The sequence below is a fragment of the Halichoeres trimaculatus genome, unplaced genomic scaffold (genome assembly GCF_033239565.1).
Source record: "Halichoeres trimaculatus isolate MK-OKI-2021-1 unplaced genomic scaffold, fHalTri1.1 fHalTri1_scaffold_20, whole genome shotgun sequence".
Taxonomy (NCBI): domain Eukaryota; kingdom Metazoa; phylum Chordata; class Actinopteri; order Labriformes; family Labridae; genus Halichoeres; species Halichoeres trimaculatus.
Window position 1 is genome coordinate 9,388,790 of NW_027437198.1, and position 27,969 is coordinate 9,416,758.

The 27,969-nt window shown below is 41.6% G+C and overlaps 1 protein-coding gene and 1 long non-coding RNA gene across 2 annotated transcripts in view; one reads left to right on the forward strand and one right to left on the reverse strand.

Moving 5' to 3' along the window:
* The window catches only part of LOC141808999 (uncharacterized), an 88,499-nt gene that overhangs the window by 45,264 nt on the left and 15,266 nt on the right, over positions 1–27,969 (forward strand). The window contains exons 2-3 of the long non-coding RNA XR_012599973.1: positions 539–594; positions 26,517–26,670. This is a non-coding gene — a long non-coding RNA (uncharacterized LOC141808999). The remainder of the gene's footprint in view (positions 1–538; positions 595–26,516; positions 26,671–27,969) is intronic.
* On the reverse strand, positions 13,519–16,051 carry hoxb1a (homeobox B1a). The gene is made up of 2 exons (XM_074697157.1): positions 15,235–16,051; positions 13,519–13,850 (listed from the first exon to the last, which is right to left on the reverse strand). Exons 1-2 carry the CDS (start codon positions 16,049–16,051, stop codon positions 13,519–13,521), a joined length of 1,149 nt encoding a protein of 382 aa, XP_074553258.1.

The window sequence follows — 27,969 nt, forward strand, 5'->3', positions numbered from 1 at the left end:
AGTATCGGCATCGGCCCCAAAAAATCCATATCTGTCTATCCCTACTGTTGGCTGGTAATGCAGCTACAAACAAAGAAAGTGCATCAGAGGCACCATTTTAAATCAAAGAGCAAAGAGCGCTGATAAGAAAAAAAAAAAGAGGCATAGAGCTGTTCGCCTAGATCAGCACCATGGATGTCTTCCCACTGATACTGATGGAGACTTAGGGGCAGCAATATACCGGTACCACCAACCAGTATCGGTGCATCCCTAACTTTTATCAATTCTTTTTGAGGTTTTCTGTGTGTTGGGTGTAAATCAAAGAAGATTACACACACTTTCTTTTCCTTCACATCTCTGCTTCCTGAGCACAGACCTCAGAGTGACAGAGATCATCCTGGTCAGTGTTTGACTCTAACAAGACAAACGTGATCCAGAAACACAAACTTCTGTGACCGTTCCCTCGAAGTTTGTTTTCCTATTTTAGGATGTCGTGATGCTGAGAAAATATTTGTGACACAGTCTTTCTCTCCCTCTGTCTTTCTCTCGGTTTGTCCAGGTGGTGATCATCTCTCTCTGCCAGACAGTCGTGTCTCTCACAGCAGGCAGCATCTGGTTTGTAACCGACACACACAAACACACACATGTACGGTACACAGCATATACAGACTGTGATACTGAGGGTACACACACACACACACACACACACACACACACACACACACACACACACACACGCACACAAAGGCTTTAATCAAGTCAAAAGCTTCCAGCTGACTGGTACACAAGAAGTCAGATGAATTCACACACTCATCCGTCTTCCTCACACACACACTCACACACACACACACACTGCTGGTAGAACATGTGCCAAAGCATCTGCCTGTGTCTTTGTGTACAGGCCAAGAAACTGAAACCAGGAAGTAATGCTTGATTCTCTGACAGCTGATTGGTCAGTGGAGCAAAATGTTCATCCTCGCCCACAAAGTTCCTCCTGAATGATTCTCATCCTTCAGCTCTTTTACACTCTGTATGCTAACATCTGGGTCTGTTTGATATGTTTCTTGGTAAATCCCACTAACTGATAGTTCTGCAGGGAAATCAAGTAGCTTCATCACTGAATGTGAACACATGATGATGAAGTCAGCCTCCTGAGTCAGTGATAGTGGTTTACTGACTGACATGCACAGATTGTAAAAAGTTAAAACATTTTATACTTCAAGAAAAATGAAGTGATTTTGTTTTAAATACTCTGCACAGACTTTGGACTCTCAACCCTGCAGTGTTTGTCTCTTTGTTTGGTTTAATTCATCATAAAGCTAATTTTTCAGGCTGCAAGTCTTCATAAGTTTCATAACTCTTAAACCATCTATCTCCTGAAAACCCTCTGACATGGACTCCCAGTGCTCTTCACCTCGGGCTCATAAACAGAACGGACTCTGTGTTTCGGGTGAGCGGGGTGTCAGTTTGACCGTATGGCTCTGTGTGGGAGTACAACAGCCCGCTGTGAGTGTGAGCGTGTGTGTGAGCCTCAGGCGGACAGCAGGAATGTGTCAGGCCGGTGATGAATGAAGATGAGGCCGCGGAGCCCCTGTGGACGAGCTGCACCCAGAGGCTCACCTGCACCGTGGGGCTCACCTGCCTTCGGGCAAGCGCGACCTCCTGGGTGAGGTCTGGGCTGCTCGGCTTAACGAGGAGGACGGATGCTGCAGCGACAGAGAGCTGGTGTTTCCTCTGGCGGCTGAATGCAGCGCTGTGAGGAGCGGTTAGCTCGTATTTATCTGTGTTACTCTCAGACTGAGAAATGAAGCCGCTGTGAGGAGCCAGAAACTGCAGTTTCTCCAGTTTCCTCTTGGGGCTGGCTCTAAATTAAGTCGGACTGCCCAAGCACTAATGAGCAGGTTTATGTGTCTGTGTGCATCACCTGGCTTGTCAGCTTGTTCAGTGTTTGTGTTGGTTTTCATGGAGGCTTGCTCATGAGAATCAAGGTTGTTGTTTGCTTTTCTCCTCTGGTATTTTTCAGGAAAATCTTGGACACATATTGAAAACAAGAATCTTGTTTTGTTTACATCTGCTTCTTCAGAAAACTATGATAATTAAGTGGATTCAGAGGTTAAAAGTTGCTCCTTTCGTACAAGATAACTTAGTAACACTAGCGTGCAAGTATTTCTAATCTTGCGATGTGATTGGTCTAAAATGAGCTCAAAGAGTCGGACTATAACTTTGTAAAGGAAACTAACATAAGAAGTGGAGAAGTAGATCTGAAATCTTAGGCCATTACAAATCCAAAATTATCTTGATGTCACCCACAGTCATCATTCTCTATTTCAGCAGATTCTCTCCTCCTCCTTCACTGCCCCCCGACTCTCAGATAACCCACCGATGGTGTTGACAAGCTGACCTCTCTCTGTCTCTCCCCTCCTCTTCTCCACTGTTCTCAGATTTCCCATCATGCCGTGCTTGCGGACAAGATGCAGCGTCACCTCCGCCTGTCCTCCTTGCAACCTCTGACACCCTGACCCTGTACACACACACATATACACACACCTATATACATAGCTGTACCTCACATCAGCTGTGAGGTTTAAGATATTATCTTTCTGCAAAACAGTTCCCAGTTGCAAAAAAAACATAAGCATTTGAAATCTTAAACCCTGTCAGAAATTAAGAGAAACAGAGTGCAATAGAAAAAATTTTATTGTCCTTATTTCAATGTAACTAAATTAAAGAGGCTCGAGCTAACTTTAAGTTAAATTGCTTTTGTGATTACAATATAAGCAGAGTTTTAAGGACTTGAAAATAACAAATTTTTGAAACACTTTTAATTGCACTACTTGTATCATTTTCTAAGATATGCACTTATTTTCTCAACAATTGCAGATATTTGGCACTTGGATTGCTTATTTTAACACATTCTAAGTGACAGGATGAAATTAATGTGTGAGTTTGAGCTCTGACAGGCCGCTGTTAAAGCCTCATAAACTGATTGAGAGAATTTTTCATCCTGTCATTATGTGAACAGTGTGAAGTCATACATATAAAACTGTCTCTGCTGTCAGCACACACACACACACACACTAACACACACACAGGCACACAGTGGGTCAGGTGTTGAGAAGAGAAATGTCAAGAATCTCTTGGCCCAACCTCACTGTGACCCTGTAAAAGGTCGAAAGAGGTCAACGAAACCTGACTCTGAGGAGAGAGGATATCTCTCCTCACACACACGCACACACACACACACACACTCACACAGATAGTGTTAGGACAGAGTGTCAGGTCAACGTGAGAGAGGACAGGAAGGTTTGAAGAAGCCCAAGTCACATGTTTCAAACTATTTAACAACTGAACGTCCTTTAAATCTTCTTAAATATTACAATAATACAACTTTTTCCCATTTTTTTTAAAATTCATTTTTCAATCACGTCTTTTATAAAGTGTTCATGTTACAAACGTTTCAAGTATACATACATGTCACCTGTGATTCTCTGTGTTATGTTTACAAATAAAATAACAGTTTGTCCGGAAACAGCGTTTCAGCGACCTAAAACGCAAACTTTTAAAAAACGGCCCCCAGAGTGGGATTTTTCTGAAATGCTGCAGCTGCCAGCTGGCGTTTTCAGCGGAAGTGCTGACGTCACGCTCTGCTTTGCGCAAGCACATACAATAGGACACCAGTACGGTTGTTATGATCGTCGCAAACTACCGGGTTGTGCTTGTGCTGCTGAATCTGCTGACTGTCTTAAACAAAATGTTCATCTGTTGCTCCACTTCCGCTCTTAGTATTTGCTAATCCACCAGATAGTTGGCTCAACTCTACTTTGGTAGAAATCAACCAAAAGCCGCTTCTCTGGACAAGACAATTATAGCGCCAATTACAGGCCTGGCATGGATACTACAGTGTTTTCAGACCCTCAGCGTTTCCATGTAAACGCAGATTTTTTTCTCTGTGTTTTGCGTTTTGGGATGAAACAGCGTCGTGCAAACATGGCCTGAATGTGTTTCCTGATCTGGCTCCTCTGTACTCAGCCACAGTATCTGTGAGTGTGTGGGGTTTGCTTTTAAAAGCACTTTGTGCTTTGTTTTTAATGTATGAAAAGTGCTCTGTAAACAAAGTTTAATTTCATTTGTCTGAACAGAAGTGAAGAAAAGAAAAAAGAGGGAGAATGGAGTAAAGTGAAGTCAAGAGGGTTCAAATACAAAAGGTATAAATAAGGATAAGGACGGTATAAAAACATGTTTTTTTACATTTATTCTCCATATTTGTTGAAATGAGTGTGAACTACACGAACAAACAAAAATTCATTTATCTTCTACATTTGCTCTCCATATCCAAAGAGATAAGTGACCAAACAGATATATTTAAATCGCAGCAGTTCTCCCGTCTTGAGTCACCTGAAGTCTCCAATATCTCCCTCCCCCCACCTTCCATTTTCCCAATTACCCTTCCCGTACCTTTCTCTTGAATATTTCACTCTTAAATCATATTTTAGTGTGTATACTGAAGTATCTTTTGTTCTGGTTTCTTGGTAGCAAGACATATAAGGGACATCCAGGTCTTTTTAAATAGTATTTTATCTTTTAAAGTATGTCTTATTCTTTGCAAGCAGAGCGTTCTGTTTGGATCATCTAGCCACATTTTGAAAGAAACGGCCTGACCATCTTTCCACTGCAAAAGTATCAGTTTCTTAGCTGTTACAAGACTGCTAGAGAGAAAACCAGATTAATAAAAGACGGTTCCTGCTTATTTTAAATAGTCGAAACCTCAGACAATGTGTGGTGAATATTAGACCAAAAATTGTTTAATTTTTGGACATAATACAAAACTATGAAGAAGATTTGCAACCAAGGCATGACAGAGTATGAAGCCTATGTAAAGGCTTTGACATGTAAAACATTTTTTTTCTGAGTTAAACTACATATGACGACAAAAGAGGCTGATAGAAAGATTACAAAGAATGAAAAAAGAACACCAGCCTCTTCCCCTGCAGGTCCCATTTTTATATTTTATAGTTTGGATCGTTTTTGTTCATCCAAACATTCATTTCTGCCATAACTGTCTCTGACCTGAAGTCGTCATGAGAACAACAAGCTGACCTTTGACCGCTCTTAGAAATGGAGCAAAGTGTTACAGAGCGTTGTCAGAGCTGCAGGTGACATCACATTTTTTACAGAAGTCAGGTTATTACAACTGTGCTAATTTAGGGTTCGAAATTATACTTTTTGCAAGGTTAATGTTGGATCATATTAGATTTTTGATATGGTTTGGGGCTTTTTCCAAAGTTTATTTGTAGAGGAAAGGAGGACAGGACAGGGGACAGAGCGAGTAACTTGAGGGGATAGTGGAGAATGACTTGTGGGAAAGGATCTAAGGCTGAAACAAACCTGGCTGTACATGAAATGGGCTTCAGCGCCAGGCTAAACACCTTTTAGTAAATTTTCCTCTGTAGACTTATTGTCTTTAAAAACTGAAAGAAGCGTAGCTCATGTGTGAATCATCTCTGCCTCTCCAGCTGCTGACATGGATCAGTTTCTGAATCAAAGCCAGTGTGACCCGGGTAAACCATACTTTAAAACACAGTGATGTAAAAGTCACCAGTGTTCGCAGTAACAGCAAGAAAGGAAACAAACCACAGACAGAGCTCAGTCACAGGGAGCCATAAAGAGAGGATAAACTACTGCAAACCTGGCCGTTAACCACTGACCCGGCAGCTGCACGGAGACAAACGGGAAGTGGAGCAGTAAGCAGTGACAAACACTGAGATGGAAAGAGTCACTTGTAACTTTAAGGCTGCAGGTGACAGAAGGAGAAGACAAAAGGAGGGAGTGACTCACAAGCTGGGTTAACTGAGAGCCTGAAAACTGACCTGGCAACGACAAAGAAACATACAAATATGACTAAACACCTCCGTCTGGTGTCATCTGGAGCCATAAAAGAGGAATGAACAGCTTCAAACCTGGCAACCCTGCAGCTCACATGGCAGCTATAAAGAAAAGAGAAGAAGAAGGATCTCAGTCAGTGTTTCTCTGCAGACACTCAGGGTGAGAGGCCTCCTCACCTGCAGCCTCAGGTCCTGTAGGTGTGTGTGTGTGTGTGTGTGTGTGTGTGTGTGTGTGTGTGTGTGTGTGTGTGTGTGTGTGTGTGTGTGTGTGTGTGTGTGTGTGTGTGTGTGTGTGTGTGTGTGTGTGTGTGTGTGTGTGTGTGTGAGATTGTAGCTCATAGTCATGACCTCATTGTCTCGACGCCAGGAAACAGAAAAAGTTCAGGGACCGAAGTAACACTTTACACCCAGCGCTAAATGAAAGTTGAGCGAGTCAATCACAGTCTGACAGCGTTACACAGGAAGTGAAAATCTTTACAAGGATCCAAGTCTCAAAGCAATAACACAACAATGAATCTTTACCGCCACAGCAGACGAGACTGCAGAGGGAATCCTTTTGATTACATTTTAATGAAAATTTAATTGAACTCTTTGAATGTGGGGTAGGATACTTATCAGAGCAACGCACAAAAAAAGAGTCCAAATAAACACAGAAACCAGACCTGCTGTAAAAATGGTACTGTAGGGCTCAGTAAAGTGCAGCTGGATTTAAGAGGTCCAGGTCTGCAGACACACGCAGCTCCACAGAGTACTTTAGCACCCAGCGCTACTGTGATCCTCTCTCTGAGTTTTTTTGTCGACTAAAGGCTGGTACACATTACAGGATCCTCCAAAACTTCACACATTTAGAGAACACATTTGATGACAACAAAAGACAGATCGCACAAGATTTCTCTTTCCTGATCTTACAGTGAGCGGTCTGCACTCTGAGGTAGAGCCCGACCGATATGGGGTTTTTGGGGCCGATTCCGATACCGATAATGGGGGGCAAAAAAAGCTGATATCCGATATATCGACTGATTTCCGATATATCAGCTGATATATATAATAAATTCATTGATATACACAGGATATATACTGTATATAATTACAAATCATTATAATACCCATATGATTCAAGACAGAGACAGAACACTATTAAATTAAAACAAGGAAATTTAATTATAAAACTGTCAACATAAGAACTGTGGTGTAAACCAATGATAAATAAGAACAAGCTGTAAACACAATAATGAATAAATAAGTCAAAGTGTTAACACACAATGAGCAACTTACACAACGTTAAAACGCCGTATTATAGTCTTACATTAGATAATGATGGACGCGTGAATAAACAGTCGCATTTATCTCTGTTTATCTCACAAAAAAGCAACTGACACGATGTTAAAACATCGTTCTATAGTCTTACATTAGATAATGGTGGATGGAGGGGGCGGGCACTTGGGCAGTGTGCAGCCCAGCACACAGACACACAGGAGCAAGAGCGACAGAATCTCCGTGGAGCAAAAATTGTAATAATCGGCTACATTTTGGCCGATGTTGATTAATCGGTGACAGGCATAATCGACCCGATTAATCAGCCCGACTGATTAATCGGTCCAATTAATCAGTCGGGCTCTACTCTGAGGACACCACACACTAACAGATTCTTCAGCAGAGCTTCAGCTTCATCATGCATAATATTCCAAATTTCGTGTAGTAAAACGTGACTTAGGTGTTAACAAACATGACAGACAAACGGGAAAAAAGCAAAAATGTTTGTTTTGCGGACTCCAGGATTTTGAAAAAAACACACAAAAGAAAAGGGCTTATGGAAAAGGTTGTGGAGGCTGCAGGGATATGGACTGTATGAATTACTAATGCAAGTTGGAGGTGAGTAAAGCAGTTTTAAGTATTACAGATAGATTTCTTACTTCCTCTTCCGTCAGTCAGCTGAGTCAGCTCGCGTCATGGTTTGCTTTGCTCCAGTACACGTGACATCACACGCTGTACCTGCTCGGCTCCTCGCGAAGGGCCCCACACACTACAGGATTTTTAGTTGGAAATATTAAACATGTTCATTATCTACAATCTCTGAATATGAGGCCTTCTTAGCTCCGACCAGACAAAAAAATCACTCTTATCACGTCCACACCGCAGGAAAATCGCACATGATGTCATCAGACAATCAGACCTTTGCTAGTTTCGGGAGATCAGGACAAAAATCAGCCTGATCATCCTGCAGCGTGCACCCACCTTAAGAAACAAACCCCAGCTTTAACTGCTCAAACTTCTTTATTTTTTTTCTTTGTGTGTGTGTGTGTGTGTGTGTGGCTTCTGCCCTGCTTGTTCAGGTTCTCGGTCAACAGCAGAGTTTAACTCAGATATTTATTATTACCCCATTACTGATTGATTTCACGTCAAACATGTTTGCTCATTAAATATTGTTTTGGCCCGTGGTCTATGTGTGTGTGTGTGCGTGTGTATGTGTGTGTGTAGTTGTGTGTCAGTGTGTCCATGAGTTAATCAGTGTGTGTGTGTGTTGTCAATGTGTGATGGATGTGCCCTTGCTTTCGCCCCAGTGTGGAGGATAGCTGATGCACTTTAGCTGTTCCTGTTTCCTTTGGTCTCTCTCCGGAACACACTCACACACTCGCACACACACACACTCACACACTCACACACATTCACACACATATCCACAAAGAGGGTGCTGAAAGAATATGGCACAATAGCTTGTTTATCTCAGGCTAACACAGCATGCAGTGTGTGTGTGTGTGATGAGGACACAGGGTCATGGGGTACACAACATCAGATAAAGTAAACAATCAAAGGTATCCAGGCCTGTCAGCCACAGGTACACACACACACAAACACACACATCAAAAATGAGAGGAAAAATTCTATTACTACATTTGAACCCAGTTTTCTTTAACTGTGAGCTTTGAAGAACAGATTATACGTGGTTTGAATTCTTCTCTTCACCTTCTTGCCGTCCTGGTCTCTCCTGGTCTTTCTCAGCAGTGGACGGACAGGAATGCTCGGCCTGATAACCTCCTGCACCCAGCTCCCCCTCTGACCTCTGACCTCCACGGCCTGCTGACTAACACACTTTCCAAAAAATATCCCAAAATTCTCTTTTTCATTTCTCCTCTGCAAACATTGTTTTCATTCCCCCTTTTTAATCCTTCTCTTGCACAAAAGCAAACATGTCATCACACCTCCTAACTGTAGAGCGTGATCTGTCTCTCATAGATCAGAAAAGATGACCTTTTGAAATATCACGACTTATAAATGATGATGATCTTACGTAGAGATCAAAACCAACAAATACATTCACTCAGGATTATTTTACATCATGTTTGGATCAGTCTACTGTACAAAAAACTCAAGGAGCACGTTTCCAAAGCAGTCTCTTCCGTCTTTGCCTGTGTCCAGACCAAGGTTATAATAGTTAACTAAAACCAAACTAAAAACGAAAACTAAAATTTAAAATACATTGCAGTTAACTCAAACTTATAAAAACTAGAAAAGAAAACAAAAACAATAAGTAAACTAAAACTGTATCTTGTGTTCACAAAACAAACTGAAACTTTACTGTTACAGAGTCCAAGTTTCCAATTATTTAAGTTTATATTATATTGTTTTATATAATTTATGTTTATATTATTTCCATTTGATTAATGTTAACATTATTTTTATATAATTTATGTTTTTATTTTTTTATATTAAGTTTATATTATTTTTTTGTGTTTAAGGCAGCAGACAACAGTTCAGTATCAGCATTGACTGAGCAGTGAGCACTATGTTGGACTTGAAAATAAACAGTGTTACAAAATATTCACTCTGACCTTTTTGAATCCTGCACCTGGTTAATAAGGTATGAATAAACTAAAACTAAACTAAAACTAAACTGAAACTAAGCCTTGTTGCAAAAATCAAAACTAAATAAAAAGTAGAATGCCCGCTCTAAAACTAATTAAAACTAAACTGTAATGGAAAAAAAATGTCAAAACTAACTAAAACTAAACTATAATGACAAATCCAAAACTATTATAACCTTGGTCCAGACAAGTAAATCCTGTTGTACCAGGACAGAAAGCCGGACTTGTCGATCCATCAGGGGTGAAACAGTCTTCATACTTGAGAAACACCTATGGAAGGTCTGAAGATGGATTTCAGGAGCATCTTGTAGCCTTCAGATGAATAGATGTCACTTCAGTACAGATGTGTTTCCTCAGCAGCAGCAGCAGCAGGCCGCGGTCAGCAGGGGGTGAGGAGGAGGGGGAGGGGCGCTGCTCAGCAGGCTGCAGAGAGGAGCTGCTGAACTCTGAGTGACCCTGACACAGAAACACAACACACACATGCAACACACACAACACACACACACTTGAGTCTTTTTGCTTTAAAATTATTATGAATTTAGTTTGTAAAAAAAAATTCATTTAGGGTGTGTGTGCGTGTGTGTATTTGTGTGCTTGAGGGTGTGTCTTTGCCCTCATCTGTTTGATTGAGACTCTGAACTGTTGAACTGCAGCCACACCACTTTATCTTCAACTACTCAATGTTGAGAGCACTAACACACACACTCAGGCTCACACACACACATACAATAAGTGTGTTGAACTTGAAATGAGTTATGGAAAGGAAAACAGGAGTTAGAGGTCAGACCGCATGAGGTCACTCTTAAAGAATCTGCACTCCTCAAGGTCCCTCTGTCTCTCCTCATCTCCTTCCCTCACTGCGCTTCCTCCCTTCTTCCTCTTCTTCTTTTCCCCTAATCACACATCTCATCTTTAAAAACTAATGCCTCAGAGTGTTGAGAACCAGACCTGATTTTTTGGTGTCTCTTTACACAAGCAAACATTTTACAGTCTCTTTCTGGAAGCACATGTCACGTATGTGAAACCAGACCTGAAAACAGCGTCTTGGTTGTCGGACATTTGGAAACAGAGAAACTTGAAGACAAGCAGGTTAAATTTGACTCAAACATCTGAGAACATCAGAGGTGTGAGTGCGGAAGGCGATCTGAAGCCAGTGTGTGTCCAGTGTGTGTTTGTGAGGAGGTGACGATAGAGATGCCACCCAGGCTCCAGGTCAGCCATCTTTAGAGCAGCAGAGAGGAGAGGGAGATGAAGATGAGGAGTAAGAGGAGGAGGTGTGTGTGTTTACGTGTTTAGATATCCCAGAGGCTCTCCAAAGGTCAGCAGGTCAGTGAACCACCCGGAAAGTTCCTCCACATTCCTCACTGTAGCTCTGCATGTGTGTGTGGGGTCAAAGAGAGGCCATGCAGCTCGGAGTGTGAGATGCATGAGGACTATTGAAATGCATGAAGGTGTGTGTGTGTGTTTGTGTGATGTCTCCAAGATGAGGAAACCATCATGACTTCTCTGTTTGGGTCCTGGTTTTTTGGAGCCTTGAGTTCAATGTTCTGTACATCAACTTTTTTTTTTTCTTGAGACCTCATTTAGACATGAGGGTGGAGCTTGAGAGGAGCAAAGAAGAGTCTGTGCTCATTGATAATTCGTTAGCAGCAGATTGAGATGATTAACTGCTGTTTATTCTGCAGTATGAGACTTTATTTGTGGTGGGGCATGAATAGAGTTGTGTACCCGGGAAGCTAAAGAAGCTAAAAAAGCTTGTTGAACGAAACAGAAAGGCTAACGACAATCCTGACCCCATGCATCAGCTGCCCCCAAATGAAGCGCTATGCGACGAACACAGATTATTTTTCTGATATTTACATGAACAAATCTCCAGCTGCAGGCCAGCACTAACAGCTTACAGCTCAAGAGGCCACGCCCCCAATTATGAATAACACAGAAATTCAGCTAGTACAATTCTAATAAACTTGTGAAATGATCCTAAAAGACCGAAACTGTTTTTTTGTAAAAATGTTTATTTCAGCTGTAAAGTTGGGCATTTTAAAACAGGGCTCAATGAGGAGTCACTGACATTTGGAGCCAGCCTCAAGGGGACACTGGAGGAACTGCAGTTCTGTCACCACTTCATTTCTTAGCTCTGATCATTTGCAAATTTAAACTTTTATCTACATGCACAAAAAAGACTCATTAATGCAGTGAATTTTCAGAGCAATCTTTAATTGAGGTAGTTCAAAGTAGAAAAAGACAAACAGGAGCATGATTGAAGTGTTTCTAAGGCAGCAGAACTAATAAAACTCAGTCAGTCTGCTCTGGTTTAAAAACTACAAACATTAGAAAAATAACAGTCACATCAGTTCACAGCAGACGCCGAGCTTTGACTTTAAAAAACCCTTCACATGTCATTTGACGGCTAACACCCCCTGAACACACACACACACACACACACACACACACACACACACACACACACACACACACACACACACACCCTCCCATCATCTATAATCAATAACAAAAAATGATTCCAATAATTTATTCTCATGGGGGAAAGAACAGGCAGTGAAGTTTATTCCCCTATTTTTATCACACAGCAAGGAGACATGTTTGTCAAACTTTCAGTAGTTTCTTGCACACACACACGCATACAAATAGGCATATAATCCAGTTTTACCCTGAGTCTATCTAACACGTTTAAGACAACATTCTTTAAATCAGCCTTTTTTTTTTATCATCGATCCAAAGGAAGCTGAATATCCCAGCTTCATGTTTCTGCTGTACCCTGTAGTCACATAGTGCAAAGGTCAGGGCTGTGTGCGCTGAAACATTCACACAGAAATCACTTTCCACATTAAAAATTTAGCACATATTAAAGGTTTTAAAAATGGAACAATCATAGCTACAATCAGAGGAGACAAAAGTGTATTTTGCCATTAAAGGCTCCCTGTATTCAGATCATAAGGCTCATTTAGTTCAGGCAAGGTTGTGGGTTGAGAATGATATTTAATGGATTATATTTGAGATGTTTTTGAGAAATCTGGATGTTGAATCTTGTTGACGATTGATTTTGTTTTTGACATAAAATCTGTAAGAGGAGTTTCTATGTTGAATATAAAATAAAATAAAAAACTTTTTGTGGATATTTATTCTTACAAAAGTCAAAACATTGATCTTGTGATTTTACTCTGTGAGGGTAAAATGTAAATATTAGCTAAAATGATGTATCATAGTCCATGAATAACCCAAAAACCCTCTAAATCAGACATCATATAAAGACACCAAAGTGCATCCCATCCTCATCCTCATCATCACCCTGAAAGGAATCTGTTATTACCCTGTTCACCACATACCATGTGTATTGTTGGTCTTCCTGTTAAAGATTAAGACAAAATCTTCAGTTTCTGTGTTTGTCTGTTCAAATGCTGGACGCTATCATCCAAGACCTCCAAGAATATGATTCCCTAAATACTTGGCATCGACATGTACTTCATGGAGTCAGAGTTTTGACTGGTGGGTTAAACTCTGCAGTAGCTGTCGTGCTTTGTTAAGTTTTACTTGGTCTTGAAGTTAATTTGTTTAAAGGAGAAACGCCAGATAAGAAGGTTTAATTGAGTTGTGACAGTTTTTCTGGAATCCTCTCTTCACATGTAAAACTGATTGAATGCTCAAGTCCAGGTTGATGTGACTAAATGAAGTCTGGGATGTGTAGGAAATGACGACAGAAGTAGAAGAAGTACAGTCTTAGTTCATATCAGGAATGCGTTAAATATTGTCACTCAGTTTAAGTCTGCCCCCACCTACGTCTCTGAGCTCGGAGACGCGCCGGGAGACGTGGACGCGGAGGACTGATCGGTGTCCTCCATCTCTTTGTTGGACGAAGAAGAATGCGCAGTGGAGGAGCACGTGCCCTCCCGCTCGCGCTTCTTTTGCTTCATGCGCCGGTTCTGGAACCAGATCTTCACCTGCGTCTCGTTGAGCTCAAGCGTGGCGGCGATCTCCACGCGCCGCGCTCGCGTCAGGTACTTGCTGAAGTGAAACTCCTTCTCCAGCTCAGTCAGCTGCCGCGTGCTGAAGTTTGTGCGCATCGCGTTGTTGTGTGCGCCCGCGAGGCCGAAGTCTGAGACTTTGACTGTGGGGGAAGAAGAGAGACTGGTGTTACAACTTATTCCATTAATTTAATTCCAAAAAAAGATAAAACCAGACGATGAAAGTGGTTTGAATAAAGAGGTCACCACAGAGTATTTTTAAGCGAATACATAAAAATGGAACAATGTAATGTTTTGGAACTGGTCCGGTTCATTTTGCGCACATTCGCTGTTGAGAACGGCCTCCTCTTTTTCGTTTTTCTTCTGCCATCCTTAAAATTATCTATTTTTATTTATACTCATTAAAGATATATTTTCAGTGTTAAAATACAGTCCATGGCCGAACAGGGCGAAAATCAAAAGATCGCAGCTGGAGCGATGAATTGAACACTTTATAATGAGTTTATCACCAATTTACGCATGATAAATCTGAATTTAGAAAAGAAAACCATTTTCTAACTGAACACAAAGGATTGAGAATAAGAGAAGCCGGATGAACAAAGAGAAGGACGGATGGAGATGCTGGGCTGGGGACTGATGGAGGGTCTGGGTTGGTGGTGGGGGGTGTTTAAAAGATAACAGAGCTGGACGTACTTTCCAGGCTGAACAAACCCGTCTGTTATATCCATTAAAGCACACACACACACACACACACACACACGTACACGCAGAGAGAGAAAACACATCAGACGTCTGGACCCAGACCAGGGCTGCTATCAGTCTGATGATATGACTGCACAGTGAATGAGTCATAAAAACACTGAAACGTGAAGGCCTTTCTTTTCTTTTACACAAAATGTGTGGTAATCGTTAAACCAATCATTTATTTGATGTTCAGACTGTGTTTAAGGAAAAAATAATAACCAATTTTCTCTAATATTACATTTAAACGATAACTTTGTATTTAATGACGTAAAGATTAAATTCTTGCTTTAAAAATAATAGAGAGCTTTCCGTTATTATGTCTGATACAGATCTATAAACGAGCCATGGAAATAGCTCTTTGTGTTGGTTACACACGAAAAAAATGTGATGTGTAATATTCGTGCCTTTATGTTTCTGAGCTCCCAGTTATTTAAAGTGGAACGAATCCAGACATGAGCGATTGAGACAGATGAAAAGAGCAGTGACATTTACATCAGAAAGGCCGACATCTGTACTGAAACTGAGGCCTGCAGGATGACAAGAATTACACCAGTGTTTACTCTGTAGGCTTTGAGCTGTGTTATCAGAATAAAACAATCTGAATTTACAGTCTGTGCAGAATGATGTCTCAATAAGCTGCTCAAGATGAAAACAAAAGAGGCCACACTGCCTCAAAAACGCAGCTGAAAATGACACCGATATGTTTAGAAAACCAAGGATCGATTATTGTAAAATATTTCTACTTTGGCCTTAAAATATCTGGTTAATGCCTCCTCTCCTCACCTGTCTTCGGTGGGTTCCTCTTCACCTTCATCCAGTCGAAGGTCTGTCCCTGACCGGCCTGCTGGCCCTCCTCATCCCCCCTCTCTCGGTCCTGGGAGGCTGGTAGCTCCCCGTATCCTCCCCCGTGTGGGAGCCCTAGGTAGCCCGCCGCGTCCAGCCCCCCACCGAGCTGCTGCGGATACTGAGACCCGGCCAGAGCGCCCTGAGGCCCGCAGTAGGCCCCAGCCAGGGCCCCGTAGCTGGGCCCGACCGTGGGGGCCGCGCTAGGGAAGGATGATTGATGATAGTAGGTGGAGGCCGCAGACTCCTCCATGAAGTATTGGGGGCCCGTCGCTGCAGAGTAATCCGAGTTAGTTTGGCACGGCTGACCCGCGTATGTCCCGGTATTTCCGGTATTATACGTCATAACTCCGGTTTGTGTCTGGTGCAGGTGAGGATGATGATGATACGCGCTGTGAGTCTGCTGATGCTGCTGCTGTTCGTGATGATGATGATGGTGATGCGGATGCTGCTGCTGCTGGTGGTGCTGGCTTCCCTCTGTTGTCCCTCCGGTGCCGCCGTACAGCCGCGTGTCCCCGGTGTAACCCGCTGCCCCGGTGCTACTCTCAGTCCGCGTGCCGTTGACTGAGGCTGCAGAGCCGGATGGAGCTGTTTGGAAAGCACCGGAGGTCACAGGAAAGCTCTGGTGCTGCTCCAGAGGGTAGTGGTGATGAAGAGGTAGATGATGATGATGGTATCCCGTTTTGGGCGCAGAATAAGCGCTGGTGCCCGCTCGGTTACAGATGGAGTACTCCACAAACGAGTTCATGTTGTCCATGCAGACCAGAGGCACAAGGGGAGGAAAGTTGGAGCAATCAGCTGGAACCTGGACGAGAAGCTGGCTGCAAACAACCTAAAAAATAACTCCCTCTGCTGAAAGATCAGAAATCACGAAAACGTGTAAAAATCCTCCAAAACAAAAGAATTTAATGAAGAAAGAGAAAATGCGTCAAATAAAATTAAAAAAAAAAATCAAAAGCAAAAAAACACCTCGCAGTGTGGAGGATGAAAGCAGAGTCCTCAAGCCCGACACACATGAATAATGTGCTCTGCTGCAGTGTGTGTGTCGGTGTGTGCGTTTCGGGGCCTGTCAATAACTCAAGTCAACCTGAGTGTGTGTGACAGCTGAAACACCGCGAGAACACAGAGAGGAGTCGGCTCACCTCTTCACCCTCACAGGTTACACTCCGGCCTCCATCCTGTCCTCTCTCCTCTGCTCTGTCTCCTCTTTCACCTCTTTCCTCTCTTTTTTTCTGTCACTTCTTTTCTTTTCCTCTGCTGCGGGTCACGTGGTCCGTCGTCACGTCGCCTGGTGACCGGAGGCCAGAAGTTTGTTGGTCGGTCACAAGAACGGGGAGCCAGTGTGAGTATGTGTATTTCTGTGTGTGTGTGTGTGTGTGTGTGTGAGTGAGTGTGTGTGTACAGGAGGGGAGGGGAAACGTTTCGGTTTTAAGAAGTGGAGTTTTACGCGCGTGCGTGCTCGTTCTTGACGCACGCGCCTCATCCATCACTCGCCGTGACATTAGCACGACAAAGAGACTTCAATCAAAGCGGGCCATCAATCTGATATCAGCTCGGATCTGTCAGAGCGGGGAGAGAGGCCAGAAGAAAAGAGGAGCTGAGAGCGGCCTGCTGCTCCCACAGACACACGCAGTCCACTCACACACACTGAACTCCCTCAGTTCTTCATTTATACCTTTAAAATCACTCCTACTTATCTGTATGTAGCATGAATATGAACAGAGGAGCAACACGGTACAGCTGTAGCGTTCCTGAAGGTCTCTCCTTAGAGATTATAAGAAATTAAACAAAAGAACCAAGATTTATATTTTCAGTTTATCTGCTGCCTTGTTTGTTCCCCTTTTCTGAGTGAGACAAAAGAGATAAAACATTTTGCAGCCCAACAAACCATCAACATATTTGTATTTGATAAATTGGAACTAGGGTGATGTTTATTGCAATACAGGCTTACACTTTCAAAGAATTTGTGGTTTGGTGTAAGAACAGCACAGGAGGAGACTGAAAAAGCTACAACAGATTGTAAAAAGTCTAACGTTACCATAAGGAAAATAAAAAAGAATAGGATAGAAACTGAATTCAATAACAAAAGACATAAAACGCAGTAAGATTTTTTGCAAATGTCCTTTGCTGTGACCACTCTGCGCTGTGTGGACTCAGACTTTTCTCTGACTCTGTATGTGGGGTGCCTGTAAAATCCACTGTGCTCCCCAGAAAAAGTCGCTCGTAGGATTTTTTTTTCTGTTAATTCTGTTTAAATCCAGAATAAGTGCAGAGGGTTGCGGGACTCTCTCTGAAGACATGCCCAATCCCTCACTGCATCTATCCCCAGTCTCCTCTATGTACATAAAACCTTTTGATATTGTTGGTATCATTGTTGATACCTGCAGTAAGGTTGCACAGATTCTCATTTTGTCTCTGTAGCTCCAATTCTCTCTGTTTTTACATCACCTCCCCTCCTTTTCCTCTGATCGTCACTCCAAACATCATCGATCTGTCTGTATCTCCTCTTTGCACGTTTTCCTTTCAGCCTGAATGAAATCTTTCCATAGATCTGAAGGTTCCTATCGATCAAGGACCACCTGATCCTGCAGACTTTTGGGAATCCTTTTCAACAATTGGATTTTGGTGGCCAAAGATTTCTGATGGCTGGATGTGCATGTGTGTTTGAATGTGTGTATGTGTGTGTGTGTGTGTGTGTGTGTGTGTGTGTGTGTGTGTGTGTGTGTGTGTGTTTGCTAATTGAGTGAATGAGCTGATCTGTTACAGAAATGAGGTTAAGGCAGACAGGAGGCCTTCTGGAGGGACAAACCCTGGAGGAAGCATGGTGACAACACAGTGTTCTCTCTGTGAATGTGAGGAAAACAAAGCCCTGAAAGCAAGCACGCCATTCAACATCTTACACCCAGGGTTGCTTTCTCAAATACCTCCATCCTGTTTTAGTTTTTATCAATCAGAAGACAAATATCTCTTCATTTTCCTAGAGGCCAAAAGTTCAAATAGTAAACCTCTCCTGCATGCCTCCAAATCAAGCCGTCATTAATCTCTCCCCTCCTGATCCTCTGTGAAGGCTCTGACAGTGGAAGCACAGCCGTGCCGCCACCGGGACAGAATTAGGACGAGTGGCGTGGGCGAGCAACAAGGAGTGAGGTTAATGATCAGTGAGGGTCTGAAAGGAACGCGAGTGGGCAGGAAGTCTGCAGGAACAGACCAGGACAAGACGGAGATTAAATGACGCCCACACGCCGTCTGAGGGGTGAGGAGACCTCAGGAGGGAGAGGAGACTCCTGTGTTCATTAGGTCAGTATAGTTTTACCTCTGTTCACGGTGGTTAGTTTGGTGACATGGACTTAGAGTGACCACATTCTCCACTCATGACGTAAAGACAATTAAAGTAAAAAGACTGAGCGCAGAAGTGCTGTTACAATGCCCTGCAGTAAAAATTAGCATCCAGACTCTAAATCTGAGAAAGTCTCTGATAGGATGCACGATGTATCGGTATCAATACCGGTATTGGACGATATTTACTCATTAGCTGCTGGCCATTTTCAGAACATCTTGAACGATCAATCAACACCCAAATAATATTGTTTTCTATGACTATGCAAACACCAAAACTACACAAGAAGAGTAGACTTTCTTCTTTTATGTCTCTCTTCCTGTTTTTGATCCGAAAAAGAGACAAAATGTACTTTTTAGATCGCGTTCATCTCGGGCACTCCATCCTTAGATCCTCTCTATGGTCGTCTTTTCTCATGATCCCACCACTCTTTCTCTCAACTACCTCGACACATCATCTCAGATTGTTTTTTGTTTTTTTTAACCAATATTGATATTGGTAAACATTAGTTATCGACCATAACAGCAATATTAATCTTGGATATTGGTATTGGCCAAAATTTTCATAGATATGCATTCCTTGTCTCTCGGCAAGGCACCATGTTGATGCAGCTCTCTGCTGTGCATTTACATCTTGTTTGCACCCTCATTAAGAGTTCAACTTTACCTGGATGCTCAAATGAAGAGAGAACAAGCAGAGAATTGGTAACTAAACATTTGACACCCTCCTTCCTAACTCAGCATTTTACTTCTTGTTGCTTAGAGCCAAACTTTGTCAGATAAAACCCTGGCTGCTGCATTCCCTGCCATCAGACTGACCTCTGTTTGGTTTCAGGAGTTGTGTTTGTCCTGGCAACTGCATCTTCCCTGTGTGACCTCAAATTGTGTCCCACCCTAATTCCCTAAAAGTACTGAATTTGTTTTGTTTCTAAATTTGCTGCCTAGTTTCATTGGAAATTGTTGCAACATGTTTGCCCTTTTTAGCCAGTGAGCATATCATCTTTGAGTTCCCAGCTTTAGGTTACTGCTTCTTGGCCTTCACACCTCCTTTGGGGTCACAGCCTCCAGGTCTGCTCAGCCTGGTTTGTGTCTTATCTGAAGTCAGGAGTAGAATTTCAGCATCAACGACAGCCTTAAACTATCTGCTTCTGCTGATGCAAAGGTTGAATCAGACAGAAGATGAAAAAATTGTGCAGGTTTATCAGAACCGCAGTCTGATTGGTCCAGAAGCTTCTGGTCCCTCTGCGCTCCCTGTCTGTCTGGTTCCTCTAACAGTCCTTTCAGACGGCTCGAATGTCTGCAGAACCAGGAAGAGAAGCTGCAGGATTCCTGGAAAAAGAGTCGTGATGTGCATGTGTGTGTTTGTGTGTGTGATGTGAGGGTCTTTCTGCAAACTGTGAAAGACGATCCAGCGGAGAGAGGAGCTGTGAGTCCAGACTGCTGACGTCGTTGCATTAAATCTGAAACCTGAGCCACTGATGCAGACAGATAACAGCATTTATGAACATTATTAATAACATTTACACATCGACACACACACATGCACACACACATCTCAGACCCAGACAGCGGACGTGTCAGAGAGTACACTTTTTAACACTTTGTCTACTAAGTGTTTTGACAAATAAGTGTAAATGTGATAATGAAGTTAAAATGTTTGCAGACATCGCTGCAAACTTTTCTGATAGCTGCTGTTTTGAGTTTGCAGTTGTAGAGCCACATTTTGTTTGGTAGCTGCACTCTTCAAACCTTTTGTAATACATGCTTCATTCATGCAAACAGCTGGGTATTAGTGACTCTTGAGGAACTGAGTAGAACATGAATCTCAGCGCGCTGTTGTCAAGAAGCAGCACAGTTTTCCCTTGTGAGAAGATTTTCATGTCAGTTTTGGCCTTGATTGATTTTAGGGGTGCGCATGTCTTGTGCGTGGTATGGTTAAATATTGTTGCCTTTTTTTCTGAGTGTTTTTTAAAAAGTTGGTTAGTTAGAATTTGTCTGTTTACAACTAGGCTGGTCACTTCAAGATAACTTAAACTTATTTTCCTCACTTTAAATGCCAATAGATCATCCCTCTGAGTTTTTTTTTTTTTTTTTTACAATTTTTTTTTTAACATTTTTTTTTTTAACATTTTTTTTTTTGCTGTTTTATGCCTTGATACAGAGAGGACAGGACAATAGAAAGAGCAGGAAAGTGGGGAGTGTTGTAAGGGAAAGAGGCTGAAGGTTGGACTGAAGGGCTAACTTCACGGCCACATGACCTAACTGTAAGGTCAGTGTTTCTCAAATTGTTTCAGACCAAGGACCACCCAAGCTAAATAGCCCCTGAAACAACAGCCCAGATACCAGACAGATGTATCACTCACATCACACATGCTTGACAAAGTCAAAATGCACTGGTACTACTAGTACTGGCAACAATGTCAGCTCCAATGTCAGTGGCTCCTCTTCCTCATTTGACTTTCTTTTTAGTCTTAGGCCACTGAAACATGATGATTTTTCCTGTAGCTTCACTAATGAAGTAACATTACCGTGAGCGCTTTCTCTGGGAGGGAGGTTTAGTGAAACTTTTTTGTTTTCTTTATGTCTTTTTTCTTTTAAATTTTCCATAAAAACCATAAACTGTATAATTAATACATACATATATATATATATATAGATATATATATATATATATATATATACATATATATATATATATATATATATATATATATATATATATATATTATACATAGTCTCCCTGACGACACTTGCCTGTTTCTGAAACAGACTTTTGAAGCAAATTGGTTGGTGCGGCCATATTGGAAGTGACGCAGGCTTAGAGTCTCCACACTAACAGCTATAGGGCATCCGTCAGTCACCTGGGCTGAGCTGAGCCTCTGATTGGGTGAGCTCGAAATCTTGATATCTTCTCAACTTCTGAGTAGGAACAAAAATTCTACCCCCTGCGAAGTGTGCTGATCGTGACATTAACGATTCAGGCATGAAATGTTTTTTTGTACCAGGCTGTAAATAGGTTTATTTCTGCTGTGAAAGCGTCTTTTTTTGGTTTGGTGTGTATGTGACTTCTGGTACTATTGGAGCCACCCTCAAGTGGACACTAGAGGAAACAGCAGATTTTAGCACTTCTGCACTGTGTCATATTTTTAGACCAGAGGTTTATGAAGACACAGAATTTGCTCATGGTCATGCGGACCACTAGTGGTCCACGGACCACAATTTGAGAAGCTTTTCCAACGTCCCACCCTTGGGAGTTTTCAACCTGTCTTAAAACTTTGTAAATTTATGACTATAGCTTCATTTCCACCAAGCAGACCAGTTTGGTTCGTCTTGGTACGGCGCACATTTTGTGGCGTTTCCACTGACTTATCACAGAACAGATCCCCAAATAACAGAGACAAGCTGTCCCACCTTTTGGGACCCTTTCGTATGGGTGCCAGACTGAACCGATCTGCTCTTGGAAGGTGGAGCAACAACATTTCAGACCGTTGATTGGTCGAAAGAATCGTCACTTACCCCGACAGCGGCTGCATTTCTCTTGGCGGCACACAGTCTTCTCTGAAACAAAGCTTGATTACACTTAGTATCAAAGAGCTACATGCCAATCACAGAGAGGACGAAATGCTGCATGTCTTCCATGCTGCTCTTCGTTTACTGTGTCACGTTTTTCTTCTTTGTTGGATTAATTAGCAGGGTAAACTGTGTCGCGCTGCTATGGCGTCACGCTATTGTTTATCAGCTGTGGCTTTCAGCTTTTGACTTACAGGCCGCCTACCACGAGAGGGCACAGTTTGCTGTGAAAATGCAAACAGGACCAGGTTTAACTGTAACAAACCGTTCCAAACGATAATGAACCGAACAAGACTGCTTGGTGGGAACGCGGCTTATTATTATGACCCAGAGATGAAATGAGAAACTGTCTCTTGCATCCTTCACCTCAGTCTCACTTTAGGTCACAGGCGCTGTCAAGGTACTAAACAGCAAGTAACCTCAAATTAAATATTGTGTGATGGGGACTGTGCGGCTTTTGCCTCGTTTAGGTAATTGTCAAAGACAGTGACTTTTCTTTTTCTCTTTTTTTAATATTAAACCTCAGTTTTCTGAAGTCTGCCTCTAGTGGCAGCTTCATGAACTGCAACTCAAAACTCTTCAGCACCCTGCTTCTGCCACTGCTTTTAAGAGAAAAAGTAACGTTAAAACAGAAAAAGAACTGTATCAGAGGAGTAAAACTTAACTGTGCTGTGTGATTTTCTGGGTAAAGATGAGAACAGTGAGGAGAAATCAGAGCTGGAGGGATTTTCCTGCCGGCTCGCTGCTATCTGTCGTGTCTGATAAGACGCTGTCAGCTCGGCTGCTCTTATCTATACCGCACATTTACACCCTGGCTACGGCAGAGGAGAAGGGCCATAAAGGAGAAAAATTCCTTCACTGTAAAGTGTTACCACAGCTCCAAGATATTTACCCAAAAGACTACATGGAGAAGATGTTTGACTTGCTCTTACATCTCAAGAGCTGGACAAGAAATGTTGCAGTCTGTGTTCTTTTATACGAAATGTGTGACACAGAACGAAGTTGACGGAGCAGCAGGCCCATCCTCAAAGAAACATGATCCCATTCTCAAACCTCTGAGGTCTTTTTACTTGACATGCACCAAAAATTAAATATTTAACTGTCCATATTGTATTGATAATAGTGTTTCCAGTCAATACGTGTCTTGAAAGCTCTCTTATTGCTGTATTGACACCTGCAGCCCTGGCTCCATGTTTGTAATTTAACAGATCATTTTTGCCGTGTTTGATTTTCTGATTGCTCCTGAATTATTCCAGTTTCTCAGCCTGTGTTTAGCTGCAGGTTAGCGCTGTATGCTACACACTCAGCAGTCTATTTACTGGCTGTTAATTGGTGCTGCAGGATTGACTGACAATTGTCTGTGCTGGTCCCTTGGTAAATAACAGTAAATCCTGTGGAATGGCCCTTTATTGACCTATTAGAGAGAGAGTGCATCATCAGGTACACACAGTGATTTGTGTTTGCTGTGTATCCTCCAAGGCTCTTACCTGACAGCTCAATATACAGTTCACTCTGTGTGTGTGTATGTGTGTGTGTGTGTGTGTGTGTGTGTGTGTGTGTGTGTGTGTGTGTGTGTGTGTGTGTGTGTGTGTGTGTTATTGATGGAAACACTTACAGAAACATTGATCATCTGATGGAAACGTAGCTTAGAGGATGCTAATAAACTCACTGCTCAAACACATGAGCCTCCTGTAAATACACACTCCTGAAATCTTCATAAAGTTTAGACTTTTGGAGGATCTTTGAAATTTTTGAGCATGTGAATACCACTTTAGAGTAAAACCAGGCCCATGAGTACACCTCGTACTCAGACACACGCAGCATGTGCTCATGAACTCCAGATGACTGTTGATTCAGCCTTGACCCCGTCCTGTTTGAGTGTCCTCACTTTAAACCTGATTCCTCTCACAGCGGGCGATCATTCTGGGTCAGGGTGAAGAGCTGCAGTCCTAAACGCCCACATTTCCCTCCTGTGTCTTTTCCTGACCCTTTCTCATTGACCCCTGACTTTAACTGCTCTTATTCCTGGAGGATTTTAAGGAGCGTGGGTTTGTAGAAGTGAAACTGTAGTGCCTCACAATTCAGTGCTGTGCCTGTGCCGAAGAAACTAAAACTGTTTTGTTTACTGAACATGTATTTTTGCCATAAAGTTGGACATTTTATACAGTGCTCTATGGAGACTGACTTACTATTGGTGACAGCCTCATGTGGACACTGAAGAAACTGCACCATGACTTGGGGAAAAAAATCAAAAATCGATACATCAGGATTTTATGTTTGACAATACCAAAATCAGAATTCTTAGTCAAAATATTGATTCTTTTTTTTTTTTTTTTTTTTTTTCAAATTAAAATTTTTCATTTCAGTCTTTGTTTGTAAACTGGATTGGAAAAAAGTTACCATTTTTCTCCAGCATGAAATGTTTCTCTCTGACTCATATGATGTGCATTTTATGGGTAAATATGGCTCCTAATATAGTCTGTACACATTAATATCAACATTTAACTTTTTCACATGGTCTGGTGTTAAAAAAGCAAACTAAAAATCGCAAAAATCCTGGATATCGCAACTTAAATCGAATCGGCCCCCCAAAGATCGTAATAAACTTGAATTGAGAGAATAGCATATCGTCCCAGCCCTATGACTTATAGACAGGATGTGTGTCTGAGGGGAAAGTTTCCCCTCGACGCCCGGGATAATAAAAAATCCACCGCTCACATTTTTACCACTCCTGCTAAGTGGGTGATCTATCACGAGTGGATTATGCAATATTACTTACACATAACAAACACATTCTCTCTCTCTCTCACACACACACATACACGTATGTGTAAAAATCATATAAGAGTTTGTGATGATGACGGCCGAGATAAAGGAGAGATCCATGTTCTGCCACACAGCAATGGGCCGACAGGCAGTGACAGCCAGGAGAGAGAGATTACTGAAGCACACACACACACACACACACACACACTCAGATGGTAGGATATGTCTCCCAGCATAGATATGTACTCTGCTGTAATCTCTTTGTCTACAAGTAACACTCAGATGGATGGTGGAGAGGCTCCTTGGTTTTTGTTGTCCTCTCATCCACTGTTTCTCCTCTGACTGTGACCTCCTGTGAGAAAATTTCCTTTTGTGTTGCTGTTGGCGCCCCCTATGGACAAAATGCACTGTTAAATGTAACTTGTTGTTTTAACGTTAAATATGATGTAAAGGCTGCCTCAAAATTTTATTTTTGGCCAATTAAGACTTTTTTGTTCTAACAGCAACAGAAGTTATCTTGATTGAATAAGATGTTTTGAGTCAACCCTTGTCTTAGTTTGGTTGATTTAGATTTGTTAGTTAACTCAACTTCTTTAGGGAGTTGTTTGAAATAATTATTATATTTCAACTCAACTAAAGGTTTCAGTTATGTTAACCTACATTTTTGTTCATGAAATACAATACACATTTGTTAGCTTCCTGAGCTTTGTAACATTGTTGTTTGATATTATGAATCTATTTTCCAGACAAACCATCTATATCATGGGATTCAAAAGTCAGGTCTGAGCCATGAGGCATAGACAACTGTTCCTTAACATGGAAGGTTGGTGATACACCATACCATCTGGCTTAGACTGTCTGACATCACTTTTTAAGCTTTTCATTTTAGTAGGCTTTCAGATCCATAGCGTACCTTCCTTACTTATGGAGACCATAAAAAAGTCAATTCCCAAAGGCATTCTGGGTATTAACTTGAAAGTTGCAGCTTCACAAAACAGTTTGAGGCTCTCATATCTACTGCATGGTAACACGACTTTTGGATCACAACTCACAAAAGCATTCTGGTTAAAAACTTTTTAATCCCACCCCCACCTGAATTCTTTCATTGTCAAGTCGACATTCATCACTGATTTATTTGGACATAGATTTTAAAGTTGAAATATATCTTATAGTTGAGACGATGCCAACTTATTTTTCAGTTATCACAAGAACTTCAGTAATCTTTCGTCATATTAACACAGAATAATATGCTAGAATAACAAATATGCAAACTCACGTTTGACAGTGTGGCTTCTCTTATCTCTGCTGATTTTGAGTTATTTCAACAAAGTATCTCATATTGCTTTCCTTTACAATCACGTGTCACTTTTCAATGATCCTTGCTGTGTAAACACAGGTGTTTTATTAGTTTCAGTAGGGTATAAATGTCAGTCTGTTTCATATTCTAATATCCATTTGAAGAGGTTTAAAACACGCTTGATTTGGATCATATTGGAGTTAGAGCCCATGATCCTTTAAACTAACATGTTTTTTCTGTTATTTCTTTGCAGGTAGAGGACGTGGTCTGTTGTGCTGATTTACCACCATGGAAACAAAATCTACACTGAGTGAAACTTGTGCTCACATGCACGGACCTCGGATGAGTCAGTGCAGATACGGATGTTTTATCACCACTACACACAAGCTAAGAGCTTTACCTTTAAGGTGAGTTAAATTTTCCATAGAGGGGCTGTGAGTCATGTGTGATGAGCAGGTAACATGTTTGCATAGTTTCAAGTTGTGTGTCATGTGAAAGTGACTGAAGTGTGAGGAAACAGGGACCCCAGTGGGATTTGTTTCTAAATATAAGTTTTTCAGCTGAACCAAAGGGTTGTTGTGGTGTATTTTTGATCATATGTGTAGGGAAGAGAGTAAAAAGACAGGTTGTAGTTGGATAATTTTAGCATATATCAGTGGCATAAAACCTTTTTACTGACCTCATTATATGAAAGAAAGCTTCCTAATCTGAAGTATTTAAAGCTCCTATGAGAAGTTTTCTCTTAAAACTTGAAGCTATTATGAAGTGCAAGAAACTGTAGTTCCTTCAGTGTCCACTTGAGGCTTTCTGACTCCCAATGGAATCCCATGTTACTGCTTTAAGTCAGAAAAAATTAAAAAATTAAGTCACGTGTATGAGTACAGAGAGAAGGTAATTCAAGCCTGTTTTAGTCAAATATTATCTAACAGTCAGCCTACACCTGCTTATAAATGATAATAATAATAATAATAATAATAACAATAATTATTATTGTTATTATTATTATTATTATTATAACTATTGTTATAATTTTATTATTATTATTATTATCATTATTATGCTGTGGTTGTAGTACTACTATTATGTGTAGTCGGTCGTAGTAGTGTCTGATTAGTTTTTGCAGATAAAAAAAGGATCGTTTATGTCATATATATATATATATATATATATATATATATATATATATATATATATATATAAGTAGAGCTTTTATTTTATCTACTTTATTTGTAGTTATATTATTATTTCAAAAGAGCCTGAAAAGGCTTTCTGACATAATTCTTGCCTTGATATTGAATTTTCTTTCACACAGACCCACACACACACACACACACACACACACACACACACACACACACACACACACACACACACACACACACACACACACACACACACACACACACACAGCCTGTCACAGTGAGCCAGTCACCCTGTAATGGCTGCCACTGCTCATTGTTCACATCCTGCTTTGTCCACAGCGCCATTTTGACTCTGTGGGAGGAGGAGCATCCAGCTAGCTAGAGCAGCAAGCAGCACTAGCAGCGAGGCGCTAACCATGCCAACCCACTCACACTCACCACACAGGCTGAACAATGGGAAAGAAGTAGCAGTGTCATGCTAATGCTAACCTCCATGCCAACTCTCTGCAAAAAAACAGGGCGCCTTGTTCCAAACTGTGGCGTCACACACAGGCAGTGAAAGGC

What these genes read in the sequence shown, in the direction of transcription:
- hoxb1a (XM_074697157.1), bottom strand. Translation starts at nt 16,051, where the DNA reads ATGGACAACATGAACTCGTTTGTGGAGTACTCCATCTGTAACCGAGCG. An exon ending in GAGGAACCCACCGAAGACAG is followed by an intron (nt 13,851 to 15,234) that starts GTGAGGAGAGGA and finishes CTTCCCCCACAG; the next exon opens with TCAAAGTCTCAGACTTCGGC.